This window comes from Macaca mulatta, chromosome 8 (genome assembly GCF_049350105.2).
Source record: "Macaca mulatta isolate MMU2019108-1 chromosome 8, T2T-MMU8v2.0, whole genome shotgun sequence".
NCBI lineage: Eukaryota > Metazoa > Chordata > Mammalia > Primates > Cercopithecidae > Macaca > Macaca mulatta.
Genome location: NC_133413.1, coordinates 9,315,531 through 9,334,613, shown reverse-complemented (window position 1 = coordinate 9,334,613; position 19,083 = coordinate 9,315,531). Strand labels below are relative to the sequence as shown.

The 19,083-nt window shown below is 41.4% G+C and overlaps 2 protein-coding genes and 1 long non-coding RNA gene across 3 annotated transcripts; 1 reads left to right on the top strand and 2 right to left on the bottom strand.

Annotated features, from left to right (window-relative positions):
- Window positions 1–1,056: 1,056 nt before the first annotated feature.
- Window positions 1,057–3,527, top strand: DEFB135 (defensin beta 135). Its single transcript, XM_028852325.2, has 2 exons — window positions 1,057–1,228; window positions 3,263–3,527. Exons 1-2 carry the CDS (start codon window positions 1,165–1,167, stop codon window positions 3,427–3,429), a joined length of 231 nt encoding a protein of 76 aa, XP_028708158.1. The 5' UTR covers window positions 1,057–1,164; the 3' UTR covers window positions 3,430–3,527.
- LOC114680173 (uncharacterized) lies at window positions 2,620–5,245 on the bottom strand. Its single transcript, XR_003732240.2, has 2 exons — window positions 5,043–5,245; window positions 2,620–3,082 (listed from the first exon to the last, which is right to left on the bottom strand). It is a non-coding gene; the product is annotated as an uncharacterized LOC114680173 (long non-coding RNA).
- Window positions 5,246–13,188: 7,943 nt separating this feature from the next.
- Window positions 13,189–15,568, bottom strand: DEFB134 (defensin beta 134). The gene is made up of 2 exons (XM_028853176.2): window positions 15,386–15,568; window positions 13,189–13,331 (listed from the first exon to the last, which is right to left on the bottom strand). Exons 1-2 carry the CDS (start codon window positions 15,441–15,443, stop codon window positions 13,189–13,191), a joined length of 201 nt encoding a protein of 66 aa, XP_028709009.2. The 5' UTR covers window positions 15,444–15,568.
- Between the last annotated feature and the right edge of the window lie 3,515 nt (window positions 15,569–19,083).

Here is a 19,083-nt window from a genome sequence, read left to right as displayed (position 1 = left end):
GGGTTCAGGTGATCCTCCCACCTCAGCCTCCTGAGTAGCTAGGACTACAGGCGCTCACTACCATGCCTGGCTAATTTTTGTATTTTTTGTGGAGACAGGGTTTTGCCATGTTGCCCAAGCTGGTCTTGAACTCCTGAGCTCAAGCACTCCACCCCCCTTGGCCTCCCAAAGCGTTAGAATTAACAGGCATGAGCAACCGCACCCGGCCAGGTGTACAATCTTCTTTACAAGTGAGGAAACTGATGGTCAGAGAGGTAAAGTAAGTGCTCTATTAAAAGCTTGTCAAGCTACTGCTTGCAGAGTCCAGACCAGAAAGACTTTCTGATTCTGGGTTTTGTGTTCTTCATACAATATCAGATAAAGTGGTTGAAAAAACTTAAAACACTTCAAAAACTGTCAAACGCTGTTGACCTTTAGTCCCTCCAAGCAATAATTTTGTCATAAATTCTTTGTATGCCCCCCACTACCGGGCACACAGCATATGCCCAATGGGGAGCAATAAGACTCAGTGTTTTTCCCCAGGTCATGTTGCAGGTGTTATGGGGACTTGCTTTTTCCATGCTATTTTTGAGGAGTTCTTATTTTCCTAAAGAGATTGCAGCTATACCAGAATTGGGCAAGGCCACACTTCAGTACTTCTGTATATAGGAGTCAGGGAAGCCTGCTTGTAAGTTGCGTTGCTACCATTTAGGATCCATGCGAGCTTGGGAAAGTCATTTCTTCCACCGGAAACTCTTTATTTTTGCTTTTAAAATGGAGAGAATCATGCCTACCTGGATTTCGTGTGTGTGTAAGGTTGAAAAAAGAAAAAACCTTTTTGTCAACTACATAAGGCAGCCTTATGGTTCTCTGCACACTATAGGCATTTGTTAAGTGGATGTACAATGAAGATACACAGACACCTACACAGCATCCTACCAGGGCCGAGAATAGGGCTGCCTACACAGTGTACATGCAGTTGCTAGCATGCCTGTGGCACCCAGGAAGTGCGCTTTAATGAAGAGATGTCATGTTCAAACAGACAGTTTGCTGATTGGATTGCTCAGTGGAGCAGGCAGTTGTTCTTGTTCCAAAAGGTTCACTAGCCATGCAGCCCCCCATTTTTTCAAAGCTGCATAGAGAGTGACTTTCCCTTACACTGCAGCTGCTTCGTTGCTGATTGGTATGGCCACAAGGAGCGTCCTCTTGGCCCTCGTGGTCCTTGACTTGCTCTTCTATGTTCCACCAGGTAAAACGGAGTCCTCTCCTTGTAGAATTAGGAACAGTAAAGGGAAAGGTGTGAGGTTCTACAAGAGTGAAAAAAAGGCAGGACTTGGACACAGGAAGCTGCAACAGGGAGGAAGGTGAGCAGAGATGGACATGCTGGGCTGGTCCACAGAATGAAGAAAAGATCCAAAGGACATAGAACAGGAGGTGGCTCTCTTCAGAAAAGAAACTGGTTATGGATTTTGCTCTGGGGAGTTGGTGAAGTTTGAGGGGAAGGCTGGACTGTTGGTATTGGCAGAAGTAGGGCAGAGCAAAAAGATGAGACTTTCAAAGAACAGGGAGGACTTGGGGGTGAGAAGGAGGCTGTTCTTTGAGGACTCTTAGAACTTGTCTTCCACAGTCAGCCACCCATGTTATTTTTCACTCATTTGGAAGCCAAGGTAAATTTTATACTGAGCAGACTCCACAGACACAGCTGGTTAAGATGTATTACATTAACTTATAGCATGATGAGGTCCTATGAAACATCAGTTTGAGAGGTCAGAATTTACATTCTCTGGACAGAAGCCAGCAACTTGGTGATAATGAGAAGAGTCTACTTCAGTCACTAAAGTGTAGGTTCTCAAAACTGTTTTGCTTGTGGTTTTCTGGGATCAGCAGAGAGCCCCTACCCATTGCCTCAAACCTTCATATATAAAGTGTATCACTCAAGGACCAAGTGTGAAGTGTTTAAAAGACAGATATGAGGCTGGGCACGGTGGGTCACGCCTGCAATCCAAGCACTTTGGGAGGCTGAGTCGAGTGGATCACCTGAGGTCAGGAGTTCGAGACCAGTCTAGCCAACGTGGTGAAACCCCTTCTCCACTAAAAATACAAAATTAGCCGGGTGTGGTGGCGTGTGCCTGTCCCAGCTACTCGGGAAGCTGAGACAAGAGGATTGTTTGAACCCGGGAGGCGGAGGTTGCAGTGAGCTGAGATGGTGCCATTGCGCTCCATCTCAAAAAAAAAAAAAAAAAAAAGAAAAAGAAAATGAAGATAGATACGAACGAGGACCATGTTGAGATGAGAGCTGATGTCCCGCATAGTGGGATCTCTGGACACTTTGCAATGCATCTCTACTGGACTCTTTGTCCCCAGAAAGGTGCCTGAGGTCTAGCGAGCGCATGGTGGGCAAGTTTGCCTGCTAATGGCCCTTGACCATACCATATTGATTATTTTCACACGACAAAGGCTCAATCTATGGACTCGTAGAGGCACCTGGGTGGAGAAACTGATAAGACTTAGCATGCAAGAGTAGATGATTCAGTAGGGGCAACTCAGGGCCACCCTTATCCTCTTAAACTGCCTTCCTATTACCCCTCCTCCACCCTTTGGTTTCCAGAGGCTCCCAGTTCTTAAGGTGTAGAAAAATTACTAGCAATAAATTTCTATATTTGTCTCAGGTATTTCAAACCATTTCACACTCATGCTCCCATGGGTGCAAAGTAACTTACAGCATGATGAGGTGCAAAGTACCCATGGGAGAATGGGTACTTCTTAAGTACCTTGTGATGAAGCACTTGACAAAAAGTCATGCAGAATGTTACTGGGGAATACAGGGATAGAACTGTAGGCTTCTAAAATTCCAGTTCAGGGATCTTTCTTTCTTTATGCTGATACTTTGAGAATCACAAACTGCCTCAGGTAGCTATTCCAGACCCTGCATGCCTCCTGGTATGGGACCTCCACAGGCTCCTGGGATGACTTTGATGTCTGAATGTTCTTTCTGAAGCAAATAGTCTCAAGCTGAAGATGTCGGGTCCTGTTAACTCCACATAGTTGATCAGTAATTCATGTAACTCATTGTGGGTTCATATAATGGCTTATAATAGGGCCCCTGGAAAACAAGGTAAGAGCAACTGAAAAGGGGCATCCAGCTATAAAATGTCTTGAGTATCTTCGATCATGTCTAATTCATCATTAAAAAGTGAAAAGTATGGTCTGAAGTCTAATTTATCCACGGCAACATGACACTGCAGGACACTAACTGTGCATTAACCTTTGTTTCCCTTGGTAGGTAGAAGTGGACCCAACGTCTACATACAAAAACTCTTTGCTTCATGTTGGCGACTGCGGGGTTCTTGCAGGCAAAAATGTTTAAAAAAAGAAGAATATCATATTTTGTGTGATACTACACGTTTATGCTGTGTAAACCCAAAACATTTACCTATACTGACTGGGTAATAGTTGTGAGTACCTGAAAGCTGCTGCTGATTTCCTCTGGGAACCCAGATCCCTCTCAGTTGCACCATTCGATTAAAACAATGGCTTTAGCCTATCAGTGTTCCCATGTCTGCTGTATTTCTCTCTATTTTTTCTCCTACAGAAATACTCTAATTCCCTGTGTTTAGTGCTTTTTCTTTTTATTAATTTATCGCTTCTTAAAAGTCTCTTAAGAACCTTTTGAAGTATAACATACAATTAAAACATGTACAAATCATGACTAAACATCATCCTGATGAATTGCACAAATTTAACACACCCATGTAACCAGCACCCTGCCCCCAAAAAGAATATTACAACATCCCAGGCACTACCAGTCACTACTACACACAAAATAATTCCTAGTCTGACTTTTAATAGGAAGGTCCTGACATCTATTTTTGAACTTTATATAAATGGAATTGTAGGTATTCCTTTGTGTCTGGCTTCTTCTACACTACACTACTTTTGTGAAGTTTATTAATCTGTTTCATGTAATTGTAGTTTATACTTCTCAATGGCACATTGTATTACACTGGGAAAGATATTACAATTTATTTGAATATTCTAAGTGAAGATGGTCTTATTTGTAGTTTCCAGTTTTTGCTTTTATAAATAGGGTTGTGGTGCAGGCATTTCTGTGGGGGTTATATAACTAGGAGAGAAATTGCTAGGGCACAGGCTATGCATACATTCAGTTTTAGTAAATACATGGCATCTGATTGTCTTCCAAATTGGTTGTACCAATTTATACTCTCATCCACAATGTCTGAGCATTCTTGTTGCTTTACATTCTTGTCCACATCTAGTATTTTACACCTTTAAAAAAATATTCTAGGGAGTATACAGTGATGACATATGGAGTTTAATTTGTGTTGCATGGATGACTAATGAAGCTGAGCACCTTTCCAGATGTTTATTGGCCTAAGATATCCTTATTTGTGATACGACCCTTCAAGACGTTTGCCCACTTTTCTATTGGATTGTCTAACTTGGGAACCTACTAAGGAATACTCGTGGTTTGATGTTGAAAACAATGAAGCGAAAGTCATATTGAAAATAAGTTGAAATATTGAGTATGTTATAGTTTGCAATGGACAAAGATGTTTTGTGCTGTTTAGGATGACCAGGCCACAAAAATGTTTGTATCCTTGAAAAATTAAGAATACTTTTCCCAAATGGTGGATTAGAGGAACTGCTAGCATACCTCTCCCACTTGGAAGGACAAAATGGTGTGTACAGATTCACATTGTGAACTGTTTTTCAAGAAGCAACGCAATAACGGAACAGGAAAACCACAGGAATCTGTTGATGTTTTGAAGGAAGCAGGAGGCTGCAGCCTACACTGTCAGGCGAAGGGCTGCGAGTCCCCTGAGTGTGAGAGAGGGAATTTGCCTCTGCGATATACACCCCCACTAGGGATCCTGAAAGTCCAGGACACAAGGTGGGCGTGCTGAGGGGGAAGCCCTAACCCGACCTAACGCAGGAACCGACTTGGGGAGGGTTATGGAATATAAAGTATTCCATACTTTCAGGGGGAGACCCTTGCATGCACTTCCAGATCCCAGCGTGGACTGAGTGCAGCCATTCCTTACCGTTCCTCCCAGGAGGCCTTGCGGCCAGCTACGAAGTTCAGGCGCTGGCTGCAGGTTGAAAGAAGCTCCCAACGGGGTTACAATACAACCTCGGGTGGGGACGAACTTCCTTGGCCAGGGCTAGGGCGGGGGAGGGTGAAAAGTGGGCTGCAAGTGCAGGAGCCACAGGTGCAGGAGTTGTGGGTGCAGAAACTGCAATCGCAGGAGCCACGGGGGCACGCCGGCTTTGCAGCGCGCAGGGAGGGGCGTGGCCTGAACGCCCGGACTGCGGTCTCTGCGGGGAAAGCTTATGACTCCCGGCAGCCGCCAGTTCTGATTACAGGCTGACTGGAACTCAGCTCGCTGCTTTCAGTGGAACACCGTGGGAGTGGATCTGCCTTGCCAAGTGGGTAGGAACTGTGGATTTTACCACCGCCCGCTACTCCCTACCCCTTGCACAGACTCTTCTATGGAGCAGGGGCAGCAATGCTCCTCTCTGAAACATCAACCCAGTAGCCTGAGATCCGCGCCCATCCCCCAACACCCATAGAAGTTCCTGCTTTTTCTGCACATGGAGACCAGTGTGCAAGCCCGCCCGACCCAGCCCCTACCTAGCTTTGCCCCGCCACCCGCCCTGGTAACTCAACGCAAAGCACAGTCTCTTGGGCGCTACATGGCCCCACCCACGTCCGGAGAAACCAGAGTATCTCCCTCTGGGCAACACCAGGCAAGCAAAAATCCCACTGCTCTACCGCAGCTGCTGCTGTTTTGCAAGCGCCACCTCCTGGCTGGAGGCCAACCGACACAGTCCGTGACAGTATCTCCTGGTAGATTAACATTGCACGCAGAAAGGAGAAAACTGCTATGGGATCTGTTATCACCACTGCCTGCACCACTCTGGCTAACCAGGAGGTCCTGAGTCTGTCCACATGACCAGTTCATTACTACTGTAACCCGCATTCAAGAAAGCCAACTCACTAAGGCTATCAATAACCAAGGAATTTCACAGAGTCTGTGTCACAACCTTGCCACCACCATTAGACCTGGTGTTGCTACCCACTGATCCCTTGGAGACATTCCCCAACACCAGCCTGGAGTGTGCCAACTTCTCTGGGCAGCTAGACCCAGAGGAACAACAACACTCACAGTAATCTGGCTCCCAGGGACTCCCACTTGCAGGGGAAGGAGGAGTGCACCACATCAAGGGAACACGCTGTGGGACAAAAGAATCCAGGCGGCAGGCCTTGAGCATCAGATGGAAGGCTTCCTTCAGTAGAGGCACAGTTGAAGTGTTGGGCTCAGCAGGGAAGGTCTTCAGCTCTATCCCAACAGTCAGACAGCTCTGGTGCGCGTGAAGGGTCTTGGAGAAAAGGAGGTCTTTCTCATGTTGTCCACCACCATAGGCACAGTTGGGCTTCTCCCATGGGAGCTTAGTGTGGGTGCAACTACAGACAGTCTTCCTGGAACACATCCCCACAGGAGGAGCACCCTCTAGGTTCAAGGTTGCATGAGAGGCAGAGCCATAATTCCTTTCTATTTGGAATATCAACATTCCTACAGATGAAAAAAATGTCATAAAAAAGCCCTGTCAGTCAGCTCCTGAACAGCAGGAACACTGGGACAGGAGCATGCCTGAGTGGTGGGTAACTTTCCTGGTGGTCTGGCAGCAGGGCTGAGGTGGCTCCAACCCTTCCCCCAATAAGACCCCAGTTTAACTCACTGAGAGTTCCTCCAGCCTCTGCTGTCAAGCCTGGGACATCATTCACTCACCTGCTTTAGCCACAACTGGTTCCTACCCAGGGACACCTCCCCTACTGGCCTGAAGCCTGAACCATCAAATTAGTAAATAAAATACTGGGGGAAAATAAGTAAATAAATAAGTACACACTATGGGGGAATGGGATAAGCTTTAAGGGACCATTCCAACCCCATAGGACATAGTGAACTTGCTCACACACTGAGCACAATGCTACTACAACTAGCATATAAGAAAACCATCATACAAAGACTCTCTGTAACCAAGGGTCTTCACCCCCTAAAGCACCAAGAACTGAATTAGGCTATAATTAACTATAAGAATTAAAGTTTCATCCTTAAGGGGAAAAAAGAAATTTAAGAACAAACAAGCAAATAAGAGAAACACAGTCATATCAAACATAAATTCAAGAATAATGAGAAGAAATAGTCGATCCAAATGAGAAGGAACCAGAAAAATAACTCTAGCAATATGACAAAACAAGGTGCTATAACACACCGAAAAGATCATACTAGCTCTCCAGCAATGGACTCAAGCCAAGATGAAATCTTTGAAATACCAGTTAAGAAATATGAAGATTATTAAGCTACTCAAGAAGATATTGGAGAAAGGTGAAAACCATCTTAAAGAAATTTAAAAAGCAGTTCAGGATGTGAATGAAAAATTTTCCAGAGAGATAGATATCATCAAGAAAAAAACAACTGGAACTTCTGGAAATGAAAGATACACTGAGGGAATTACAAAATACAGTGGAAAGTTTTAACAATAAACTAGAACATGTAGAATAAAGAATTTCAGAGCTCAAAAACAAGGTTTTTGAATTAACCCAATCAGACAAAAATAAAGAAAAATAATAAAAAGAAATGAACAAAGTCTCTAAGAAGTATGGGATTATGTAAAATGGCCAAACCTAAGAATTATTGGTGTTCCTGGGGAAGGAGGGAAAATAACAAGTCTGGAAAACCTATTTTAGGGAATAATTGAGGAAAACTTCCCTGGCCTGCCTGGAGATCTACATATGCAATTCCAAGAAGCTCAAAGAACTCCTAGAAAATTCATTATATGTTCACTAAGGTATATAGTCATCAGGCTATCTAAAGTTGACATGAAGGAAATAATTCTAAGAGCAGTAAGAAAAAAGCAGCAGTTAAATTACAAACAAAAACCTATCAGACTAACAGCAGACTTCTCAGCAGAAACCTTAGAAGCCAGAGAGGATTGGGGTCATATCTTCAACCTCCTTAAACAGAACAACTGTCAGCCAAGAATTTTGTATCCTGCAAAACTAAGTTTCTTAAATGGAGAAATAAAGTTATTTTCAGACAAACAAATGCTGAGGGAATTTGTCACTTCCAAATCAGCACTCCAAGAACTGCTATAAGGAGTTCTAAACTTTGAAACAAAAGCTCAGTATACGTCAAAATAGAACTTGAAAACTGAAAACTCACAGGCCTATGAAACAGTAACACAATGAAAAAAACATATCTAGATAACAATTAACATGATGAAAAAAACAGCACTTCATATTTCAATATTAACATTGAATGTAAATGGCCTAAATGCTCCACTCGAAAGATACAGAATGGGAGAATGGATTAAAAGATCACAATCCAAATATCCACTGTCTTCAAGGGACTCATCTAACACAGAAGGATTCATACACACTCAAGGTAAAAGGGTGGGAAAAAGTATTCCATGCAAATGGGAATCAAAAGAGAGCAGGAGTAGCTATTCTTATATCAGGCAATGATGGGAAGGTGGGAGGTGTTGCCGATCCCTTATTATATCTTCCTCCCTTTGGAGTTTAGACACAACTGACCAGCATTAACATTAAAATAGTGATCTTAAGGCTGAGAAAACAGACTGTGGCAATAAGATGCCAAATTCCAACCTGAATCTGGTATAACATCACATGATAGATAGTGGGCCCCAGAGAAAATAAAAGTATTTTACCCTGAATTACATTTATTTGACATATTTTGAAATAGCCTTGCAAAACTGTCTCTTGTTGGGGAAATTTACATTCTGTAGAGAATCTCTTTCCCTTACGAGGGCTCTTCAGGAGAGTCTGACACTTTTTAACCCATTGCCCATTCAGAAAAAAAAAGTGCAGCTTGCCAGTGCTCATATGATTTTATATAACATGCTTTTTGAAGCTGATGCAAATCTTGCTGATTTTCAATGTGAAAATAAAATATAAAAACTGTTCTTGGAGTCATTTCTAAACAGAACTTGTCTCTAATCCTAATGCAACAGAAATGTATATGTTGCATTAGGATTAGAGACAGTAATATTCTCAGGGCAAACAGGAAATGGGTTAAGGTCCAATAAGAGATATTCACTTCTTTTCTCTCTGAAGGCTGCAAACTAGAGGCTTCATCTACATGACAGGGACCTTGGCTTCCACAATCCCACCCACTCCCTCCCAACTTACCTTACCTTAAATTAACTCAGGCTGACTTCAACTCTTTAGGCAGAGCTTAACTCCTTCATCCAAATGCCACCCAGGACATCTCTAAATCCACCTATGACCTGGAAGCTCACCTCCCCCTGCTTTGAGATGTCCTGCTTTTCTGGGCTGAACCAATGTATATCTTACATGCGTTGATTTATGTCTTTCCTTGTAACTTCTGTCTCCCTAAAGTGCATACAATTAAGCTGTAACCCAACTACCTTGGGCACATGTCCTCAGCACCTCCTGAGGCTGTGTCATTGGCCATGGTTCTTAACTTTGACAAAAGAAACCTCTAAATTGACTGGCTAAAATTCGAATAATTTTAGCAGGTGCCAATGTCTAGGGAATATCCCTGATTGCCTGGTCCTTGGGTGATTAGGGTGAGTGGATAGGGTCCCATAGTATGAAGGCCTGATAAAGGAGGTGGTTGAGGTGTGGACTGTGAATTGGTTTGTTTGAAAAACACACTGTGGGCAAGTAGGTTTGAAAAGTATACTGTCTCTAGGAATTGGCTAACTCTGCGAGTGGCAGACCCTCCAGGTTCAACAAGGCTTCAGATGTCAAATGATCAGAATACAAAAAATATAAGATGCTCTCTCTGCCTTTTAGAACTGCTGTAGCAAAATTTCTTAGTTGGGGTGGCTTAGAAACAATAGAACTTTATTTCACCTTTCTAGAGCTGGGAAGTTTAAGATGAAGGCACTGGCAGATTTGGCTTCTGGTGAAGAACCTCTTCCTGGTTCATAGATGGTGGCTTCTTACTGTGTCCTCACATGTGGAAGGGATTTGGGATCTCTCTGGGGACTCTTTTATAATAAGGGCACCAGGGCAGGCGCGGTGGCTCAGGCCTGTAATCCTGGTACTTTGGGAGGCTGAGGAGTGCAGATTGCCTGAGCTCAGAAGTTTGAGACCATACTGGGCAACATGGTGAAACCCTGTCTCTACTAAATTACAAAAAAATTAGCCAGGCGTGGTGGCGTGCACCTGTTGTACCAGCTACTTGGGAAGCTGAGGCAGGAGAATTGCTGGAACCTGGGAGATGGAGGTTGCAGTCAGCTGAGATTGAGCCACTGTACTCCAGCCTAGGCAACAGAACAAGACTCCGTCTCCAATAAATAAATAATAAATAAATAAACAGGGCACCAGATCCATTTATAGAAGCAGAGAGTAGAATGGTGGTTGTCAGGGGTTGGATGTGGGTTAAATGGGATGATATTTGTCAAATAGTACAAACTTTCAGCTGTAAGATGAATATGTTCTGGGGATAAAATGTATGGCATCGTGACTATAGTTAATAATACTGTATTGTTTGCTTGAAATTTGTTAAGAAAATAAATTTTAAGTGTCCTCTTCCCTACAAATGGTAACTATGGGTGGTAAGGGATGTGCTATTTAATTTGATTGTAGTAATCATTACACAGTGCATATGTATATCAAGCCATGTCCTGCACCTTGAATATATAATTTTTATTTGTCAATCATACCTCAATAAAACTGGAAAAAATGTCAAAAATTAGCTCTAAGTAAAAATGAGTTTCCCTAAAGGCAGAGCTTGTTCTTACCCTTGAGGCTTCTCAGAATCTCTATTACAAATTCTAGACATTCCAGATAAATTCTAGATGTTGCTTTTAGACAATGCAGTTTTCACTACTGAATGAGTAAGATTTCAGGGAGCGATATTCAGAAAGAATTTTGAAGACAGTTTGCTTCATATTGTGACGAATCCCTTCCCCATTTTGTTTCTATACAGATGGATTTGGTAAATACTTACATTATTTTTTTAAAAAGGTTTGGATCTTGGAATTGGGTTTCTTTTGGAAGTGTCAATGTACAGAGACTAACCAAAGTTAGTGAATATCTGTTCAGGTTCCTTTAGCAAAGCTGGAGGGTGTGCATATAACATACACACTTTCTCTCAAAAGAATAACGTTTGCAGCTACCTTGGTTGTTACAGAGTTCATTTCCTGACAGGGTATATGGCTTGTCAACGGTAAGGTGAAGGCAGTGCAGGATTAGCAAATTTCTGTGCGAAGGAGCAGGGAGGTGGGATATGCCGGTTTAATATTGGCTAGCGCGAATAATAGAGCAGAGTCTGAGGCATAGAGATTGCCTGGCCCTGATGTAATAGCCTTATTTTGATATCTTGTAGCAGTGGAAAGTTCTGTCCACGCAGGACTTAACCAGATTCCAGAGAGTACTTTCTAGCATAGAAACGTAGACTCTCTCCCTGGCTTTGGGGACCAGCTTTCTAATTAGTCTGTAAAGTGTCGTTACACCTCATTCTTGAGATTGTCAGCAGGCTAGATTGTTTTCAGGTTTCTCTTTATCTGTATGTGTAGAGAACTTGCACCCAACTAGGAGGAGTGGGATGAAAAGCAAGCCTAAGGCTGTCCAGGATGTTATGAGGCCAAAGTTTCAGAAGATTTGGTGCTCTTCAGGTAGGGACCCCTCTGCCTCTCTCAGAGTCTGACAGTTTTCCTGGCCATGTCTGGATGCATTATTTACTCTGCACACTTAGTAACCATAGCTACAATTCCAGGCCATCTCTGATCCCACTCAATTTTAACCAAACTTCTCTACAGTCTACATAGGGAGTCTGGGCCTCTGAGAGGAATCATTCTACTGGATTTTTGGTGTGTTCCTCTCCCAAGACACCAACACTGAATTTACTCAAAGGTTGGACATTTGCTGGAAGTACAGAACTCCTTACAACCCCTCATGCTTTTTCACCCTCTGTTCTCTTTTCATCCCTTCCCAGCAGCCATGTGTGGTTGGGCAGGCAGTACTGTCATCTCAGCCCCGGAACTAAGACGCTGTATCCTTATCCTTCTAGCAGATCAGCAACTGGCTATTGTGGCAAGAGCCCCACACTCTCACTCCCACATCATTAGAGAGCCTGAGCTCTATCCAGCACTGAAGATCATGAAAGTTGCTCCACAACCAGAATCTACTCTCCTTTGCCACCTACTCTTTATCCTGAGCAGCAGATACAGAACTCACACATTCATGCATCCATTAGCATGAATGTTGTTGAAAAACCAGGCAAGAATTCACCAGTGTAGCCAGTAGGGCCAGCAGCACCACAACACAAGTTGCTACGTTTTCCTGTTACACATTCATAAAGTTGATTGGTAAAGAAAACCATGAGTCCAAATGGATTTAGGCAGTTTATTAGTTACACATATAGTAAAGCAAGATCAACATGGTGTTAGCTCTTAAGCCACAGGATGACACCCATCCAGAGGGGTCAGATGATGGGCAGCAGAGGTTGATTGCTAAGGAACCAACACTAAACCACAGGACCGCAGTCTTATAGCCTGTAGCTGAACCCTGGGGGCTCAGGTGGGAAGTTCCATTGCTCAACTGAAACTAGGGAGGTGGATGAGAAATTACCCTATGTCAGCCCATCACAAGATGGCCTTTCTTCTTCTGTTTCAAAGGAACTTCAGGGTCAGACTCAGTCCAGACTTGGGCCAGCCTATAGTTAAGCCCTGCCTATGTGGTTTATGTGAGAGATGTACAAGGTTGTCAGAAGGCCATGGCAAATCTGCTTCTCTAAAGTCGGGAATTTCACAGAAATGGGAAATGGGAAGCTGAAGAGAAGGTAGGACATGACTTAGGTGTCAAAAGTTGTTTCTCTTGAAGCCTCTCTAAACAATAAGAATATCCTCTATGATTAGAGGGAGAAACAGGTGCTGATGAGCACACTGGACATCACTTTGAAGTGAGAAAATATCTTCTACATTGTTTTTCTGAAAAATCTAGCTCTTTTAAAGAAGGTTACAGCTCAGCTCTTTAAATTTAAGACCATAGGAGTCTGCTGGCTTATAAAAATGTTAAAAACCAGTAGTCATGGACACAACATGGTGTCACAGTTTGGTCTAAATTCCCTGGTTTTGTGAAAGATGGCAGTATCAAGGGCCTTCAGGATAGTGTCCATTAGCTGGTTTCTCATGTCAGGGTGCAGGATTTCCTGTGACACAGCACTCCAGCTGAAACATACAGTAGGCAACTAACATTTCACTCTCATAGCATTCAAGTCTGCAGATGCCATTTTTATAGCATTTCTTGTGCATTTCTGATGGTAATGAATTTATACCTGGAAGGAAAATTAATAGAAAGATAATTCATTACAGGCCTTTTTGGACCATAAAATTACTAGTCCCTCAATTTTTATCCAAGTGGATTCTAAGGAGATTTGGTTATGATAATTGATCCTGTAACTGAAAAAATTAATTAGTGGTAGGGGCTGAATTGTGTCACCCCAAAATTCATATGCTGAAACCCTAATCCCTGATGTGACTGTCTTTGGAGATAGGGCCTTCAGGAAGTAATGTAAGTTAAATGAGGTCATGATGGTGGAGCCCTAATCCAATAAGATTGATAGGTTAATCCAATAGGATTGATGGTCTTATTAGTGAAGGTCACAGCAAAAAGATGGCCATCTACAAGCTTGGAAGCAAGCCCTCATCAGAAATGGAATCAGCTAGCACCTGGATCTTGGTTTTCCCATCTTCTGGAACAATGAGAAAATAAATTTTGTCTAAGCCACAGTCTGCGGAATTTTGTTATGGCAGCCCAAGCTGACTAAAACAACTAATAACTTGGAAGTTTCCCTTAATTGATCAATGAATAAAACCCAAACAATCAAGCTAACTATTCACATAGTCATTCACTCATTATTTTTTAAATAATTACTTACTCATTATTATTCATAAACCAATTTTTATAAATCCTGTAAATCAAGGACAGTTGGGGTACAGATTTGAGTATGATATAGACCCTAACCTCAGTGAATTTTCATTCTAGACAAAAAGAGAAGAAATACAAAATATCTCTGAGAGACAAAAAACATGACAAGTGCAATGATGTATTTGCAATGTGGAATAGTCTTGTGAGTTTGGAGGAGGATGAAATCAATTCTGAAGATTTAAGAAGTCTTATTGAGCTCAAGGAATCTGTAGAAATTTTGAGCAAACACACACCCTATCTGAGTCATAATGACTTGAAGGATAATTGTCCTACAGGAACAAGAAGGGATCAGTGTTACTTAGTTGGCAAGACAGAAGCCCTAGAGGACAATCTGTAACACCTTTGGGAAGATGAAATATAACAGTCTATAAAATGAGACAAGAAATTTCTATGGAAATGACAAGTTAGGAGAATGCAAAAGGAATTGAAAGAATATTGCACACTAGATGGGGTTCTTTGTCTGGAGGCTACAAATCCATTGCCATAAACCATGGTGGAATTGGTTCCATCGACAACTTTAAGAGGCCGTGATCCCATGAATTCTTAAATTTAGTCTGGTGAGTCACATGACCTGAACATCTAATTCATTTGCCTGGAGAATACTTCAGGTGAATACTTCAGTCCGTCTAGGTAGAAGAACCAATCTGACTGCACTAATTCAGTAACACTGAGTGAAAAGAATTTTCAAGGTGATTTTTATAAAGTCAGAAAGGATATGGTGAAGCTAGAGCACAGGGCCACTCGGCTCCCTGGCTGCTCTCATCTGATCGGGCATTTCTTCTATCACAGAAAGCTCAGTGATTCTCTTGAAACTAGAAGTTCTAAATCTGTTTCCTCATGTAACTAATAGATGCACAAATAGTAAATTAACTGTAGGAAATTTCAGTATATTAGAAAATGAACAAATTGTGTTCACTGTTCTCTGGTTTTGACTATTAGATACATTCTTGAATTAGAGACAAAATACAGCAGGAAAATAGGATGGGCATTACTGATGAAAATACAATGATAGCTCTCATGAGCCAGGTACTTTTCATATTATGTATAGACATATTCCATACATGATCTGATTTAATCCTTGTAAGACTCTTCATTTCCATTTTTTAAAGGAAGAAACTAAGGCTCATTGGTGCTGATCAGTTCAACCAAAAAAGAAAAACATAAAATAAAATAAAAAAGAAACTAAGGCTCAGAGAAGCTTAGACCTTTGTCCAAAGTTATATAGTTAACAAGTTGGAGAGCCAGATTCAAGCCCAGGTCTTGCTGACATCAAAACTGGTTGATGCTTTTTTCTACTTTGAAAATTAAAGGGACCATGGGAGGAGTATGTTTATTGGGTTGTTTAGTGGAATTGTTCTTCTATATGAAGCACCCCTACCCCCCAAAATATGCCAGTTTTACCTGCCAGCACTGGATCCCAAAGGAAAAGAAAGACAAGCATAATGAGGAGAGGCTTCATGGCCGGGAGCTTCTGTTGCGGAGGCTAGTGGCAGGGTCTGACATTGGCTGTCAGGGAATAGAGAGAAGAGATTGAGCACATAGTCCTGTACAGAACTCTCAGGTCTGGGGTATGCCTCGCTTCAGGTAGATATGCTACACTGAACACCCCTGAGGCAGCTGTGTTGGCAATGCTCATCTGAGGACAAAAATGGACAGCCCTTTCTAGTTTGACAGCTTTTCCTATTGACAAAGACACTGTTCTCCCACCCAGATTTCCCAAAAGTACTCATGGAGGCCTGAGAACTATGTGCTGTTACTCTTTTAAATGAGTGAAATTAAAATTTGATAAGCTTTTGTTACAATAAAAATGTAAATGCTAATTTTAGAAAATTGGTAAAATAGTAAACATGACAAAGATAGACAAGTTACACTTGAACTTCACTTCTTAGAGACAAACTGTGTTTCTTAAGAAAGTTTCATCTATGCCTAGTTTGTTGTTTAACATTTTGTTTTGCATAGCTATAAACAATATTCTTATAATTAGGTATCCTGCTTTTGTAACTTGATATATACTATATATCAGTGTCACTATAAACTTCATAAATAGTATTTTTAAGTGTTGCACAATATTTCATCAAGGTCATTTAAAATAATTGTCACTATTTAAAAAATTTTTAATTGAAGTATAAATGACATACAATAAACTTCAAATACTAAAGTGTAAAATTGGATAAGTTTTGCCATATCTATACTTTTGTGAAACCATCGTCACATTCAAAATAACGAACATATCCATTTCCCCTAACATTTTTTCGTGCCTTTTGTAATATTCCCCTCCTGATTATCTTTCACCTCTCAGTTAACTTTTCTGCTGACACTATAGATTAGTTTGTATTTTCTTGGAATTTCGTGTGAATAGAATAATATATTCTAATATATTCTATACTCTTCCTCATTGGGTTTCTTTTACTCAGCATAATTATCTGAGATTCATCCTTGCTATAATGTGAATTAGTTGTTCATTCCTTTTCATTGCTGAGCGCCACTGCATGGCTATACATCTATGTGTTTATCCAGTCACCTATTGATGGACGTTTGATTATTTCCAGTTTTTTGACTATTGTAAATAAAACTGTTATGGACATTCATGTACAAGTCATGGTATGGATATATGTTTTTATTTTTCTTTTGCAAATATTCGGGAGTAGAAAGGCTGGGTCACAGCTGTATGTTGCCATCAAGAGATCCATCTCACATGCAATTACTTTCATAGCCTCAAAGTAAAGGGGTGGAGAAAGATATAGCAAGCAAATGGAAAAGAAAAAGAACAGTGGTTGCTATTATTTCAGACAAAACAGACTTTAAAGCAACAATGATCAAAAAGGACAAAGAAAGGCATTACAAAATGATAAAGGGTTCAATTCAAAAAGAAGACTTAATAATCCTAACTATATATGCAACCAACATTGGAGCACTGGGATTTATAAAACAAGTTATTAGAGAGACCTATAAAGAGACTTAGATAACCACACAATAATAGTGAGAGACATTGACACTCCACTGACAGTGTTAAGCAGATCATTGAGGCAGAAAACAAATAAAGATATTGAGGACCTAAACTCAACACTTGACCAAATGGACTTGACAGACATCTGTGGAGCACTCCACCACACACCAACAGCATACACATTCTTGTCATCTGTACATGGCACATACTCTAAGATCAACCACATGCTTGGCCATAAAGCAATTCTTACCAAATTAAAAACAAAAAGAACTCATACCAGTAACATTCTCAGATCACAGTGCAATAAAAATAGAAATCAATACCAAGAAGATCTCTCAAAACTATACAAGTACATGGAAATTAAACAATATGCTCCTTAATGACTTTTGGGTAAAGGATAAAATTAAGGCAGAAATCAAGAAATTGTTTGAAACTGGGCCAGGTGCAGTGACTCACACCTGTAATGCTAGCACTTTGGGAGATTTAGGAAGGTGGATCGCTTGAGTCCAGGAGTTTAAGGCCAGCTTGGGCAACATGGTGGGACCCTGTCTCTACAAGATTAAAAAAAAATTAGCCAGGTGTGATGGTGCACGACTGTAGTCCCAACTACTTGGGAGGTCAAGGTGGAAGAATTGCTTGAGCCTGGGGGGTTGAGACTACAGTAAGCTGTGGTTGTGCTACTGCACTCAAGCCTGGGTAATAGAGTGAGACCCTTTCTAAAAAGAAAATAAATTTAAAAAATAAATAAACGCAATCAGAAATGAGAAAGAGGATATTACCACTGACCCCACACAAATGCAAAAATCCCCCAGAGACTATTACGAGCATCCGTATGCACACGTACTACAAAGCCTAGAGGAAATTAATAAATTCCTGGAAACATACAATCTCTCAAGATTGAACTAGAAAGAAACTAAATGCCTGAACAAACCAATAATGAGATCTGAAATTGAATCAGTAGTAAAAAATCTACCAAACAGAAAAAGCCCAAGGCAGGAACCTTGATAGGTTTCTACGTTAGGTTCCTACGTTAGGTTCCTACCTTGGTTTCAAGTGAACCCCAGTTGGAAGTTCATACTAAAATCGACACAAGAGGTGCCTGGTCATAACATGTCCAATTTTTTAGCAACCAACCAGTAAGGGCATGGGTTTATGAAAAGCAGGTATAGGAGTATAAAGGTCATAAACAGTATAAAGAATTACTGGCTGAGGCTCCCAAACAAGCCAGCAATCACTCTGAGAAACAAAAGACCTGGAAACTTCAACCTCAGAGAGGACATACTCAATGGGATATTGGCATTGCCCATGTGAAGAAAGCATTGAATATGACTCAAGAAGAAATAACAAAACGATACACTTTTATCTATGTTGGTAAACAGCTGGAAGAGTCTTTAACCCAAGCAAAAATAATGTTGCTTACAAAGCCAAAGTTAAACAAGCCAAAGACGATTATAGTGCCATATTTTTTTCCCCAGAAAGGACTATTACTATTATTCTTCCACTATTGATAAGGACCTGGTTCACTGACTAGTTCCCCAGCTACCAGCAATTCCTGATTTTACTTAAATATCAGAACAGGGCGGCCTCTGAGTTTTGCTCTAAGAGGTAAAGAATAATTTCAACAACTGTCAGAGATCATCTCTTGTTTTCTAGACCTCCCCTGGCTCAGTGTCTGGTTCACTGTAGGTGCCATGAGTTGGGGGCTGACGTAGTTCATAGACTTTGGAGATAAAGAGGGGAGATCTATGCATCATTTGAAAACAAGTTTGTGGTTTACCAGCACACCAGCTTTTTATTTTCACCCATATATTCCCCTAGGCCCACACGGTGCTCTGGGATTAGAAAATGGAGAAGTACAGTATGCTCCATGCTGGGACTAGATGGCTCTTTCTTCTACCTCCTGGGTTTGGTATTTCCTTAGGGTCATCATGCTACTCTTCTCATCTTCTTGATCTGTGGTTGTTCTGCAACTGCCATACTCTCAGAAGCAGTTGAAATGACCCTGTCTGACCCTCAGCCTTACAGATTCAATATGCAGCGTTTCCAAATGACAATTCTAATAAAGAGAAATGTGTTCTAGCCAACAGTGGGAGATGGAAAAGGAAGCAGTTTCTGTATCCGCTGTGAAGAGATGGTCCTCTTTCCCATTACA